Source organism: Solanum pennellii, chromosome 8, assembly GCF_001406875.1.
Source record: "Solanum pennellii chromosome 8, SPENNV200".
NCBI classification, from domain to species: Eukaryota; Viridiplantae; Streptophyta; class Magnoliopsida; order Solanales; family Solanaceae; genus Solanum; species Solanum pennellii.
In genome coordinates, this window is record NC_028644.1 from 1,770,321 (window position 1) to 1,785,325 (window position 15,005).

General features: G+C 36.4%; 2 protein-coding genes across 2 annotated transcripts; one reads left to right on the forward strand and one right to left on the reverse strand.

Annotated features, from left to right (window-relative positions):
• Positions 1-1,789: 1,789 nt before the first annotated feature.
• Positions 1,790-8,691, forward strand: LOC107026746 (protein phosphatase 2C 29-like). The gene is made up of 4 exons (XM_015227826.2): positions 1,790-3,937; positions 5,914-6,027; positions 6,478-6,742; positions 8,054-8,691. The coding sequence occupies exons 1-4, from the start codon at positions 2,096-2,098 to the stop codon at positions 8,176-8,178; spliced, it is 2,346 nt and encodes a 781-aa protein (XP_015083312.1). The 5' UTR covers positions 1,790-2,095; the 3' UTR covers positions 8,179-8,691.
• A 253-nt stretch (positions 8,692-8,944) lies between these two features.
• LOC107028748 (protein ABCI7, chloroplastic) lies at positions 8,945-14,403 on the reverse strand. Its single transcript, XM_015229933.2, has 3 exons — positions 13,410-14,403; positions 10,555-10,814; positions 8,945-9,485 (listed from the first exon to the last, which is right to left on the reverse strand). The coding sequence occupies exons 1-3, from the start codon at positions 14,289-14,291 to the stop codon at positions 9,170-9,172; spliced, it is 1,458 nt and encodes a 485-aa protein (XP_015085419.1). The 5' UTR covers positions 14,292-14,403; the 3' UTR covers positions 8,945-9,169.
• Between the last annotated feature and the right edge of the window lie 602 nt (positions 14,404-15,005).

Sequence of the window (15,005 nt, forward strand, 5' to 3'; positions counted from 1 at the left end):
CCCTCTTTTCAATTTTAATATTTTTAAAAAAAAAATTAGACCTAAATTTTATATTAATCATCATGAATGATAATTAAAGGTTTAGAAAATGCGTAAATTTTAGGTTTAGCAAATATAAAAATCATATTTGTTTGTTATATGTATAGTTTGTATAATTACGCTATGTAACAAATTTTATATTTGCTATGATTATTAATCTGGATATTTCGGTATATACATAAAAAAATAGAGTATGCTTTGAGTCTATTTGTATATTTCGGTATACAAATAGGTCCTGTATTTGTATATTTCACTATATAAATGATTCATTCCATTTGTATACCGAAATATATAAATAGATCGAAATATACAAATGCAGACCCATTTATATACTGAAATATACACATGCGGGACCTATTTGTATACCAGAATATACAAATAGATTAAAATATATAAATGTAGGATCCATTGTTTGTTGCGGATCACAAATAAAAAAAACTATGACTATAGTATATAATTTAAATTAAAAAATTGCTATTTCATGCAAACCTAATTACTTTTGATTAGATATTGTATTAGCTATTATATTAAATAGAATTTTCATTTAATATTTAATTACCAACTCAGTAATGCTAAGACAAATAATGATGGTAGTTCTAAACGTTTAACTAACTTTAAATTTTGTCTTCAATCACTAGGTTTGATAAAAAATTTTATTAAGTGACACTTAATTAGAAGATCGAAATTTCTTTACCTTAACTAAATGCTTTTCAATAAAGAAAATTTTAATTTTGCATTAACCTTATTCAACCAGGCTTCAAATTAATCGAGCAAGCAAATTTTGAACACCAAAGAAGTTAAGTAGGAGAAAGAAATATCACTATTTTAGTATCGCTAATATTTGCTTTTTTACATTTACTTCATACGTACTTACTTATTATTTTATAGTAATTCAAACCTAGTTAAGTTCGAATATATAATCAAAAATGGAATAATAATTATCAAATAAAATTTTGGAAACTTTGTGATTTTTTTGCGTCCATTTGTGTATGATTTAAAATCAATATCATGTGGATTATTGTAATAAGATTACGTAAAATAGTTAACTACTTTTTTATGTCAAATTTTCACATGTACTTCTCAATTAGTGGAGTTAGTGTAATAAGATGCTGAGGATATAAATAATTGTAAAAAAAAAAACCCATTCTTATCACTACAATTATTAAAAACATTTTGTAGAGGGATGTGTCAAAGTTTTAAAACATGATATGATCCTAAAATAATTATAAAACTCATTTGGAAAAAAGAAATAAATAAGATTCTTTCATTTATATTAAAAAATATTTAGATACGACTTTTAGATATAAAAAAATTTGTTATAGTAAATATTTTCTTTTTTAATGAATCTTACGAGAAATATCATATCAGATTAATCCGAATAAATTTATTTTTAGTACAAATATCAAATACCTAGTGAAAAACTCAAAAAATAAAACAAAATGTTAATATCTTTCGTTAAAATAAAATCATTACGAATCAGTTCGAGAAAAAGAAAATAACTGAAGTGATAAATAACTTATCCTTGGATTTTCATTTTTTCTTATTTTCTTATATCAATATCACTTTCTCGATGCTAATTCAAGTTAATAGAACTAAAGAAATTTAAATTAATCGAATTTTAATACAATTATCGAGCGCGTAATAAGAAACCTAAAAACATAGAAATAAGAAAAAAGAAAGTCAAGTGATATATAGTACATTTTTGTTTCTCTTTAAAGCATCACTTCTTCTTCATATTATTTTTTTTCAAAAAAACTTCATCAGCCCGCAAAAACATTACAAAAAAAAGACTTAAAAACTCCATTTTCTCTCTCTATATCTATACATACATGTATAGTTGTTTCTCTCTCTATATATCATCACTTTCTCTCACAATAAATCCAAGAAACTGAGACAACTGCACTCATTTTCACTTCATCAAGCATACCCACTTTCTTTTTTTCACTGTTTTTTTCTTTTGCTGTGTTTTTCTGCAAGTATAGAGATATAATTTTTGTATATATAGGTGGGGTAGTGGAGGTAGGTGGGTGGGTGGGTGTGAAATGAATCGAATGTGATGGGAGGAGGATTTTCGCAGCTGTTTCCATGTCTTGACCCGGCGGTGAACCGGGGTGAACCGGAGGTGATCTTTACCGGAAGTGAACCGCTTGATGAAACACTTGGTCATTCCTTCTGCTATGTGAGGTCATCAGCCCGGTTTGTTTCTCCGACCAACTCAGATCGATTTGTTTCACCTTCTCAGTCACTACGGTTTGATGAACCGGGGAGGAATAGACTGACCGGTTCGACGGAAACCGGGTTCAGAGCGATTTCCGGTGCTTCTGTAAGTGCAAATACCTCGACTCCTAGAACTGTCCTCCAACTTGACAATATTTACGATGATGCCACTGGTAGTGATGGGAGTGTTGTGGGTTTTGGTGGTGGTGTAAAGGGTAGTGTTGTCAATGGGTTTGAAAGTACGTCGTCGTTTAGTGCTTTACCTCTTCAGCCGGTTCCTCGCGGTGGCGAACCGTCCGGTCCAATGGAAAGAGCATTTTTTATGTCCGGTCCAATTGAGCGAGGTGCTCTATCTGGACCGCTAGACGCTGCTGCTAGCTCCGATGGCGGCGGTGGAGTTCCCTTTTCAGCTCCATTAGGTGGAGCTTATGTGAAAAAGAGAAGGAAGAATGGCATTGCAGGAATTAGGAAGGCATTCTACCGGAGCTTCTCTGAGAAAAACCGGCCTTGGGTGGTTCCAGTGAGAAATTTCATTGGGAGAAAGGAAATGACAGCTGCCGGAAACTGTACTCGTGATTCGGATGCAGGGAGTGATTCAAATGTTCAATGGGCACTGGGAAAAGCCGGTGAGGATCGTGTGCATGTGGTTGTATCGGAAGAGCATGGATGGCTCTTTGTTGGGATTTATGATGGTTTTAATGGCCCAGATGGACCTGAATTCTTGATGAGTCATCTGTACAAAGCAATGTACAAAGAATTAGAGGGTTTGTTTTGGGATAGTGAAGAAACTAGTAATCAGGAAGCAGAAAATGCAGGTTTAGAAAATGAAGTGATCACCGAGGACTCAAACAAACCAAATTCGAATCGAGAAGCTAACCCCACAAGTAGGGGAGCAGAAGAAGGTGGAAATGAGGTTAATTTGGAACATCTAGATAAAGGGTCGGAAAAGAAGGTGACATTTCAATCAGGGGAAATAGTGCTTAGGAGGAGGAGATTGTGGGAATATTTAGCAGAGGCTGAGACAGAGGATGGTCTTGATCTTTCGGGTTCGGATAGATTTGCATTTTCAGTAGATGACGCATTAAGTGTAAATAGTGCAGGTTCAGCAGTTAATAGGAGGTCGTTGTTGTTGTCGAAGTTGAAACACGGATTGTTAATTAAGCATAAAGAGAGTAAGAGGTTGTTCCCATGGAAATTTGGGTTGCAAGCTAAAGAGAAAGTTGAGGTAGGGGAGAATAGAGTAGAAGAAAGGACTAATAGAAGTGAACGGAGGCGTAAGGTGGGCCCGGTTGATCATGAGTTAGTTTTGAGAGCAATGTCAAGAGCTCTCGAATTCACTGAGCTCGCATACTTGGATATGACAGATAAAGTTCTTGATCGGTATCCTGAGCTTGCATTAATGGGTTCATGTTTGTTGGTTGCTCTGATGAGAGATGAAGATGTGTATGTAATGAATGTGGGAGATAGTCGTGCTATTGTGGCACAGTATGAGCCTGAGGAGGTAAGTTCTAGTTCAGAATCAAGAGGTCCAGGTAACAGTGAGTTGGCTGTTGAGGGCATTGTAGAAGAACCTGTAGTTGCTGGCGATGAGGAAAATAGGGTGATAGATGATATACCTATTCAAGATGCTAAGCTGACTGCCTTGCAATTGTCTACTGATCACAGCACCAGCATTGAGGAAGTAAGCGTCCTTTGTTTCTTTATTATTTGTCAATTGGTTGTTTCTGGTGCTTCATTCCATGTTTGAAGTTTGATAATTTAGTAAGAATTGAGAAGTTTGGCACTTTTCTAAGTACTAAATAAAATTTTGCTTAGTAAAAGTTGTTAAATTTCAAGTTGATTAACTAATGTAACTTAAAAGCTGTTTCATTTATCTACTGGCCTGAAACACAATTCCCCTTGTGCTCAATAATGGCTTACTGGTTAACATCAATGAATGTAGTAGGTTAAGCAATTTCGTCAGGATATCATTTCTAGATAGGAACCTCTGAAGCAAAGAGATCTCAGAATCAGTTTCTTGCTTTAGTTATATGCAAAGCTACTTCATATTGTTGTTTGCCCAAGTAAAGGACTTGTGGTTAGTCGAAAACATGTCCTTGTCTGTTCTTTAGTTATAGCGAATCTATTTCTGCCAGAGGAGTTGATCATTTTCATCTGAATGTCTTATTGGTTAGTGAGTGTTCAACCAGACATTTACTTTGATGATTCCATGAACTAGGAGGCAATGCACCTGTTTTAGTACTCCTGCAAAACAAAGCTAAAACACAAGGGAAAGAAAAAAGCACTAGGAAGAGGATGAGGTGGATAAGTGAAAGAAGTAAAACAGATTTGTAGCACATCTTCATTTTCATGTAACATTTACAAGAAGCTTTATGCATCTTGTGTTTGTTGGGCCTTCTTAACTGAGACCAATAAGTGCAAAATATTGTTTTATGAGTAATGACTCCAACTTGACTCTGCAAATACAAGTGGATCTTTTGCTCTTTTTGTGTAACTTGCCGCAGATGATAGTTGTAGTTCACTGGTCTGGCTAGTTGTCGAGTAAACTACTTGCCGTAACACCTATAACCAATAACACCAGATCACTACTGTGGACCCCTTCACATGCGATGCCACCACTCATAATTCTGACCAGTCTTAACCCTGACATAACCATTACCTTTGGCTGGATATTTTGAATTGAACAGGAAGTGTTTGCGAGCATGAGCATCCAACTCTCATACAGCTAGTGAAGCTCTTTTGACATCAATTAGGGGAGATTTTTTGTTAATATCCGAGGTCCATCTGATGGTTTACTCAATTTAGGTGTTTGCTCATTATGCACAGCATTTTGGCATTTCACTGGTACATTCTTCCACTAGTACATGTACTTGGGTAATTCTGCTCTCAAGACTGAGATGTGAAAAAATCAATTAACTTTTTGCCTCAGCTTGGTTGCTATTGGGAGCTGTTATATCGGAAAAATAGACACATCACACAAGGCTTTGTGAAGGGGTAGTGGGAGGGCAACAAGTACCTTTATAAGAAAGGTGAGCTGTTTTATCTTAAAAACAAAACAAGCCCTTGACAGCGGTGAGTGGGAGGATAGCAAGTACTCTGTCTGACATTTTTTCCCATCTGAGTTGAGGCTGGGAGAATAGCCAGTATTCTATCTGACATTGTTTCCGTCCGAATGAAAGCTTCCGCTCCTAATGTTAATATAGTCAAAACCAAGGTTGTGCTTCACCTTGCTTAAGTGTCACTTTAGTGTAGACACCAAGGTACTAAGATGCGTGCCTCATTACACATGAGCTGTCTTCAAAAAGCAACACTAGACAGTAAATTTACTCGATAATCTTGTAGATAATTGTTAAAAAATGTTATGAATGTACTCCCTTATGTTATGTTTGGGTGTTGAAGAAAAAAACAGAAACTTTCAAAACTTGTGGCCTAAACAAGCCATTGATACTTGTGACGATAAATCACTTCATCTAGGGTAAAATGAAAAATTCAAAGTTAAAATTATTTCTAAATGCATAAAGCAGGTAATTTGAATTAATCTTACCTTACATACTGAAACCTGTAACATTTAATTGTCTATTGCTTGTTATATGTCTCTGTGTTTGTATTTTAATCAGTCAGGTTCTTAGACAGTTTGTTTCTTGAAACAATCTCCAGGAAGTTACTAGAATAAAGAATGAACACCCAGATGACAGCAACTGCATTGTTAATGATAGAGTGAAAGGTCGTCTAAAGGTCACTCGTGCTTTTGGAGCGGGCTTCCTCAAAAAGGTTTGTCATTTGCTTTTCTTTCTCCATCCCCGCTTGCAATCCCAAAGATCTGCAGATGCTGGATCAACTTGCACATTTACTTATTCAGGTCCTTGTTTTATATTAAAAGTTATGGCACCAGCAGACCTTCTTTTGGTCTATTTCCATCTTGTGCCATTACATAATTGATATGCCAGATATACTGGCCTGTATGTTTTTTTTTTCTGATTTGATTAAGTTTATCTATGGATGTCTGGAAGATGGGATGAACAACTACTGTTTGCCTTAGCAATTACTGTTTATTTCTGCCTATAGTTACTCTGAACATGCAAGTTCGCCAGACATATACTTACTTGGGTGGTATCATGCTTTAAATAGTTGATGTGGCTCTTTGCATGTGTAGCTTGTAGACTTATATTCTGTTTTGACATGCTTCCAGTCAACCTAATATTTTGAGATGCGCTGATGCAGCCTAAACTGAATGAGCCATTGCTAGAAATGTTTCGGAACGAATATATTGGGGATGCTCCTTATCTATCTTGTACACCTTCTCTGCGACATCATAAACTCTGTCCTAGAGATCAGTTTTTGGTGCTCTCCTCTGATGGCTTATACCAATATTTGAGCAATCAGGAGGTTGTTTGTCATGTTGAGAATTTCATGGAGAAATTTCCGGATGGGGATCCTGCTCAGCATCTGATTGAGGAGCTCTTATTTCGTGCAGCCAAAAAAGCTGGTACATTTTCTTTCTAGTCTTTCTGTGGGGAGTTAAGGGGATTAAGTTACTGTTGACTTTGGCTGCATACCCTGAGTTTTTGATGTGAGAAGTTTATTTAAATTTTTCAGACTTGGTGTCCTTTTCCTTATATTTCTAATTTAGTACAATTTTGTATTTGGTACCTGAACATCTAGAAGCTGATGAGTTAACTAGCAGTTTCCTTCTCATAAAAGCTGAAGCTTTTTTCTCAATCCCAAATTAGAGAAGCTGTGTGAAGTCTTTGTATCTATGTTGGCCTATTTCATCATTTTAAATTTTTTTTGTCGTATGAATTGAAAAATTCCCTGCTTTAAGTAATGTTAAAACGATCATATACTGTTATCCTTCTCAAATATCACCTAACAGTTGTTACTACGAAATGATTGTTTCTACTAACATTACCATTTTTTTGAAAAAACAACTGTTACTATGAAATAACATCATCACTGCTAGTTCATTTCTAGCAAACCACAATCATTTAAGTTTTAGATATGCCATTTAAAAACGTTTTGGCAATGAAAGGTTAGAAAAGCTTTGTAATTTGAACCATGAAGTAGAAATAGACTACTTGATGTTAAAGTATGTGGATTTCCAATTATCTAAGTTTGTATCTTACCCAAAAGTCAACGTAGATACGAATCAGAATAATAGTTTTAGTGCTGCAGGACTGAGATCTTTAAATAATTGGAAAGTCATGCATTCCTAGTAATAGATCTTTCTCTTTATTTATTTTTGATGACAAGGGAAACCTGCAGCCGCTACCCTTTGGGTGCACACGGGGTAGAACCCCCGCTCCTATGCCATAGCTCGCAAACCACATAGGAGAGGTAACCCGCACTATGCAAGCCCAGTTCTACGAGCTCGACCCATAAGGCAAATCCCTTGCTTCCGTTGGCAAGGGGTTTCAAACTTGAGACCTCCAACATGGAAGTCCAAGCCCAATGTTGTCTGTGTTACATACTTGGCTGCACTAATAAGTAGCCGAAGTTTTGAGCGCTATATTGCTGATTGTATTGGCTATGCTGAAGTTGAAGAAGTTGTGTACCTTCTTTTTCGGTCTTTAGGTTTGACAGACATCCCCTACCTTCCACAAGCAACCGGTCTGATTAAAAAACATTTCCTTTTAAGTAACTCGAGACAAGTTCAGTGTTCTCCATACTGTGGCATCGTGTTTCTGTACCAGTTCATTTTGTGTCTTTGTGGTTTAGGTAAAACTTTATGGGCCTCTTTGTTTCAGTTGAGGGCAGGCAAAACTACATGTTCATAACTGAAGGTTAAATTTATCTGCAGGAATGGATTTTCATGAATTACTGGACATCCCCCAAGGAGATCGTAGGAAGTACCACGATGATGTTACAGTTATGGTGGTATCTCTCGAAGGAAGAATTTGGAAGTCGTCTGGGAAATACCTCTAATGTTACTGTTCCGGCGATCTATTCCATGTATAGTAATATGCAGCAATTTTGATCTCTTTGCTCCGGTTATACCCTTGACAACAACCAGAACTAGTGCTAGATATACGACAAGGCCTCGTGAAAGTAGAAGTTTTGTAGTTGGAATTGCTCAGAACTGCTCCTAGAAAAGAAAGGAACTGGATCTTTTCATTTAGTTTCTTCTTAGATTTTGCATAGTAGATCTTTTCATTCATTCAAGTTCTTTCTTTCTTTGTTTTTTCCCCTCCCATCTCATCTACCCTTTTAGAGCCAAACAAGTTATTTGTAATCTATAGGGGATAAATATTTATTTTGGAGGTGGATTTCCACCAATGTGGTTTTACAGAAGAGAGAATTCTTGTTGAACCCTTGTGTAAAAAAGGTTTTTACAGAATGGGGCAAAGGGAAAAGGTACATCATTTCTTTTTATGTTGGTTACTCGTATCTAGTGTTTATATCAAACCAATGAATGTACGTAATGTGTTTTTTAGTACATATATGATGACTAAGTGATGTGTTTTTATTTAGTTAAAGATGAAAATGCTTAGTTGAATGAAACAAGTCATTAATCGTTGTTGTTTCAGCGTGATCATTTCATTTAAAAGTTATTATCGTAAAGATAACACATTGTTATCTTAACACGTCTTCACATGTGTGAGCTTGATTCTTTTCTCATCAGTCAAACACAAGAAAATTTATATTGACAATGTGTGATGAACATTTACTTGCTCAGACAGTGACCCTCTCATCAGTGCAAAATTATAAAGCACTTTCCTATCAAACAATTCCACTGTCTTAAAAAAGATACAACTTTTGGTACAGACAATGGAGGTTTTCAAATAAACATCACCATATTTATTTCTTCAATACTGAAAAGAATTACATTACACTGAACAACTGCTTATATTTGTTGAGTAAAAGAGGGGCTTTCATTCATCATCAGAAGAAAAAATGTGCCACATTTCAAAAAGGCTCACCGTGAAGGGCGTGAGGGATCGAGCAGTTCTCTAATGTGAGTTTCAACTTTCTTCCTAATCGAGGCATTTGGGAAACGGTCTACTACTTCAGCTGCAAACGAAAAGATCAGAGCTTTTCTGGCAGTTTCAGCATCAACACCCCGTGCCCTGAAGTAAAACAGTTGGTCTTCTTCGAGGTCACTGATTGCAGCACCATGGGAGCACTTGACATCATCAGCGATGATTTGGAGATTAGGTTTGACATTCACAGTTGCCCGAGGCTCCAAAAGGAGGCTTCGTGTAAGTTGTCCTGCATCTGTCTGCTGCGCATATCTGCAACATCGTTTAAAATTACATACACATGAAAATCTTACACGCTAGATAAACAATAATCAAAACCATAGACAACCCGTATGAACTCTCCTAAGTTTGCACTACATGTCCTGTTGTCAAACTTCCAATAGCTGGTGTCCCTCAAATGCGTTTGAACAAGTCAAGGGAGGAGATCTATGTTGCTCGGACTTTTCAAAAATGTCATCAGGTGCAAGTCTGAACTCCTCCAAAAGTATTGCATCTTTTAAGGATCAGATACAGGTGACATTTCCGAAGAGTCCAAGCAAGAGGAGGAAATAAGGTGAAGTTTCTCCTAAGTTTGCATTACATCTCTTATTGATAAGACAAAACTTCCAATAATTGAACCACCAGGTTGTCTTCTAATGATTACCCGACTGAAAAAGGAATAAATTGAAAAGGTCATTATAAGATGCTGGTCTGGTATGTCACATGGACCATTTGACTATCAGATACAATCATACAGGTACTTATCATAGGTTCAGTTAGTATGTTAAGAAAAGCGTCGTGAAGTACCACTGTCTGCTCAACATGAGCAGAATAAGAAGAACAGTCAAGAAAAACAAGGGTATTTGAGGACCACAGCTAGCAAAAGACATCTCCTACATCGACCACCAAAAAAGCAAGAGTTGACTAGACTCTAGAGGCTACTAACTTGCACATATGTCAAGGATGGCATATGCAACTTCTGTTCAACCTTGCACTATCTTAATAAGTTGCTTTAGTTTTACTAGATTGCAGAGCAATAAACCAAGAAATGACTAGACTATACTAGAGCGAAATAATGGTAAAAGTATTTTTGATCGAAGTAACATTGGGACCCTTCCAAGAAAAAGTTTCACCACATACATGTGCATACGACATTTTTTCTTAAGATCCGTAGACAATTTAAAAGAAAGACACACAAGCAAACATGAACTGGAACAGACTATGATGATATCTAGAACATGTTAACGAAACAATACGAGTACTTTTAAATGTTCAATACTGGTGATTTGTAGAATAACGAGGTGCTAAAATAAACACCAAAGGTAAGATAGAATAACAATACCTATTGACTTGAACATTTCCATCAAAAACAGCCTGTCCAGACGAATGGGCCACAATGCACTTATGGATCTGCTGAGAGACACCTCGTGGATGATCTAGGACTAACTTACTGTGTAGATCTTGTGTTTGATCCGAGATACACATATGAAACGTCGATAACTCAGTAACAGTGTCTGGACCAACCTGCTGGATGTGAATATTGTGCCTGCTTAACTTTCCACCAGTGCTTACTTCTATATGCTCGTATTTGCTAGTTGATTCCTGAAAGTAATGAACTAGACTATGAAGCAAAAATCTGCCCAAAAGACAAATAAATAAAATAACTGAAAATATTTCAGAAGTTCCTCACAAATTGCTTAAAGCTACTAATAAGATCCATCTCCTGGAACAGAAAAAGTATACTCTTCCTTCACTAACTCTGCTTATGGTGGGAAAGGTTACAATAAGCTACATACAATTAGAACCAATAGATAAAAGACAGTAAGCAGGGAGTGATATTCATATTTCACAGCTCAAACAAAAATTGCTCTTAAAAAAATAACAGTATCACCAAGACAGGACGAGTTAATTATCAAGGTCCATAACAGCATCATCTATATAATGACCACATCTCATGGATGTTCTGTATAATACATACATAGAAAGGATCACAAAGCCATGCGGAAACAACTTGAGTTTGATCCATGAATGAAGAAGGAATTGGTGCCATTTGATATTTATCTCTTAATAAGTATTTTCCTTTTCAAGAAGTGCAGCCTGGTGGACTAAGTTCCTGCAAAATACATGGGGTGCGGGGAATGGTCGGACCACATAGCGTCTTATGTATGGAACCTTACATTGCAGATTGCACTTCTGCAAGAGGTTGTTTCCCTGCTTGAACCCATGACCTCCTGGTTGCACAGTGATAACTTTTACCATTGTGCCAAGGCTCTCCAAGCATTGTATTTACATGGTCCCTATATCTCTTAACATGCATATTCTTTTCCATGTGTTGTTTCCCTTCTTTTGCCTATAAGATTTCTTGGTCTAGAATGCTACTCAACCACTTAATGTAATCTCTCTCCTTTTTTGTTTTTTTTTTTGCGTTTTGTGGCAGCTAGATGAAGCAAGGAACAAAGCCACATCCAAATATGAACCCTGAAGAAGCTTGAGGAAAGCCTACAGAACTTTTGAGTGTAAGGCTAAGGGGAAGAAGCACGTTAACAAAACCAACAGGAAAGATCAAGAAACTTGCGAAACCGGTCAACTTAAAGACATATAAATTACATGGCCAAATAGAGAAACAACTTTCACAGCTTTCAGAGAGGACGAAGGGGCAGGAAGAAGCTTGTGCCTGTCTGCAACAGAAGGCTTACTTCAATCAAGTCATATTTAGGTTATTCACACGTGATGGTTGAGCTTTGTTCTATGAACTACAGATTAATATGGTACGGCTTTGCATATTATTCTGATTTTACTTTTACTTTTGCAAAGGTTTCAGCGCTAGAGAACAAGATGAGGCAGCAACAGCAATTTGAGTCTGAAAGCCTCAACAATAAGGTTCCTTGAATTGGCTGATACAACTTTTGTTTGCAGAAACTTGTATGTCATTTCAATATCGTGAATTCTCAAAGAACTCATTGGATATTAACATTGCTATTCTTCAAGTCTATTTGTTGTATGTACATAGAAACAGGTAATGGATCTCAAGAATACGATGTAAGAGCGAGAGAAAGTATTTGAATTTCACTCTGACATCCAGCAATATCAGATTCTCAAGCATATACAAGGTTGAAGTTTAGCACAGAATTACATAGACCCCAAAGATAACGTGGTATTTCCTGGTTTCAGGTTGAGAAGCTTGAGGAAAACTTGAAACCAGTCAGACAGAAAGCAGAGGAGTGCATTCTAGTACCTCAGAAGATTTATTGCATTTTATCTTGTGTAGTATTGACATTTCAAGAGTGAAATGTAACATCTTTTGTGTATTACGGACTGGACTTCTCCTATAAAATCCACTTGACATCGAGCAACCTATTTGAGGAACTCAATTTTTCTTGAATGGCCAACCACACCTAGTCAATGATCTAATTTGCTGAAGGGAAGGGACACTGTCCAACAAGTTAGACGGAAGTGGTTGTCAACAAATAGTAAAAACGAGAACAATGGAGTTTGCCAGCTTTAGTACATGACAGGCCTGAAGGGGTCTGCTTAAGAGGCCAGAAGGAAGCAGTTATCTAGAAATGATGAAGTAGAGAACAATGCTTACAACTACCATCACTCCTCAGAGGCCATTGATTTGTAACAAAACGAGCAGAGAACCCGTTTTAAGTATCGAGAGGGACAGCAAAAAAAGGAGCTGATCAAGATAGTGAAGAAAAAACGAAGTAGCTAACTGGCATTCTGTTGTCTTCACAACTTGACCAAATCGTTCTATATCCCCTTTTTTCTTATTTCTTCTTTTATACGGTAGATAATTTTATTAAAATAAAAAAATGTCCAGTGATAAAGCAGTTGACCAAAACGTAGAGAATTTACAATCCCCAATCTTTTATATCATTGAGATATTCAGTTTATCACAAGTTCTCCACCAAAACTAAAGGTGCATTGTATCAAATTAGAAATTCTAAGAAATCCTTGAGCTTTTTCTAATGTGAGAGCCTATATTATTTTCTATTTCTCCTACATGAATAAACCATAGCGACCTGCATGTATTAGTTAAAATTGTCTTTCGCAATGAAGCAAAGCAAACAATAACAACTTTTCAGTTTAGATACTTGCATAAAACTACACAATAGATGAGATACTTTTACAGAAACACTCGAACAATGTGTGCTATCAAGGTCATTTTTAGTTAAAAAAGAAGAGCAAGTTTACCTGCTGAACCCAAGTCCACTTGATATGTGCCGCATTGAAAGATTGATTTTGGATGTAAGAATGGCTCACCTTTGCTCCTTCCCCAACAACCACTTCCATAACGGAATTCGTCCAGTAACATTTATCCGTATCTCCACCCACATACTCTTCAACTATACTAATCTCACCTCCCTTCTCCACCAACACCAACACCCTCGGGTTCGAAAAAGGCAAAGCTTTTGACTCTTTATCACTACCTTCAACAGAAATGTACCTCAATAACAATGGATTCTCAACTTTACACCCTTCTGGCACATACACTAGTACTACATCAGGGGTACCTACACCATTAAGTAACCAAAACAAATCCCCTTTAGAACTAAACTCATATTCAGACACCCTTTTCAATATAGCCTCAGAATCTACCCTCAAAAGACTACCTACATAAACCCCACTAGGAAATTCATTCAACTGAGACAAAGAATCCATTATATAACCATCAACAATTGAAAGTGTAGGCAAAAGGGTATCTACAGAAACATCCAAAGAACTCAAAGATGGAGGTTGAATTGGTTCAATTCTTGAATTCTTGATAAAAGAAGTGTCAGTGAATCTAAAAGGCTCATCTTTACGAGATGGCCAAGGGGTTGACAAAAGGGTGTCTGAGGAACTGATTCTTAACTTCTGAAGTGGTGTAGAAGAGGTAGAAGGTAATGAATCTTCAAGTGTTTCAGCTATCTGTAGGACATATGGATCAGAAAGAGCTGAAATTGGGGTGAATTTAGGGGTAGTAAAGACACTAAATTTGGGATTTTTTTGGGTGATTCTTCTTGTTTTTGATAATGAGGTTGATGATGCAGAAGGGTTCGTAGAAAAAGTAGGTGAAAGAGCAGAAAGTGCCATTGAAATTGGTGGTCTCTGTTAGATTTCAAGAAAAAGGAGTTTTTTTCCAGTATTGATGAAGGTGAAACAGAGGAAGAAGAAGATTTGGTGGCACTGATGAAAATAATTATTGGGCTTGAGGTTAATTTGGGGTTTTTCTTTTTGTCTCAACTAAATCGGGCCTTTTCCGGGTCGGGTCACTCCATTTAAAGGTCTCTTCGCAATTCGGTGAATAACATTGTATGAATTACTTAAAGGGTGACCGAGTTGGTTGATGAGTAGTTCTTTCAAATGATAATTGTTGTTTCTATCTAAACTTAGTTGGGCCTATTTTGGGTCGGGCACTCTATTGAATGTTTCTTTGAATTTGTAATTCGGCGAATAATATTATATGAGTTGTTTAAAAAGGTTTCAGAGTTAGTTGATCAGATAATTTTAAGGTTTCAAATGTCCTACATGATATTCATCGAGCTCATTGCTCGAGGTACTAGCCCTTGCACGTTTTCTCAATCGATTTTATTGCACAAGTTTATCTCTTGTGGTTTAATTTTCATGTGGATTTTCAAACTATTTATCGAAGTATAAATTAACTTGTGTACGCTCGAATATTTATGTCGAAAAAAATAGGAAACCAAATAATTTTATCTCTCACGCGCACGCGCATGCGCACATACAGAGATATATATTTATGTTACATAAATTTAATATATATATATATATATATATATATATATA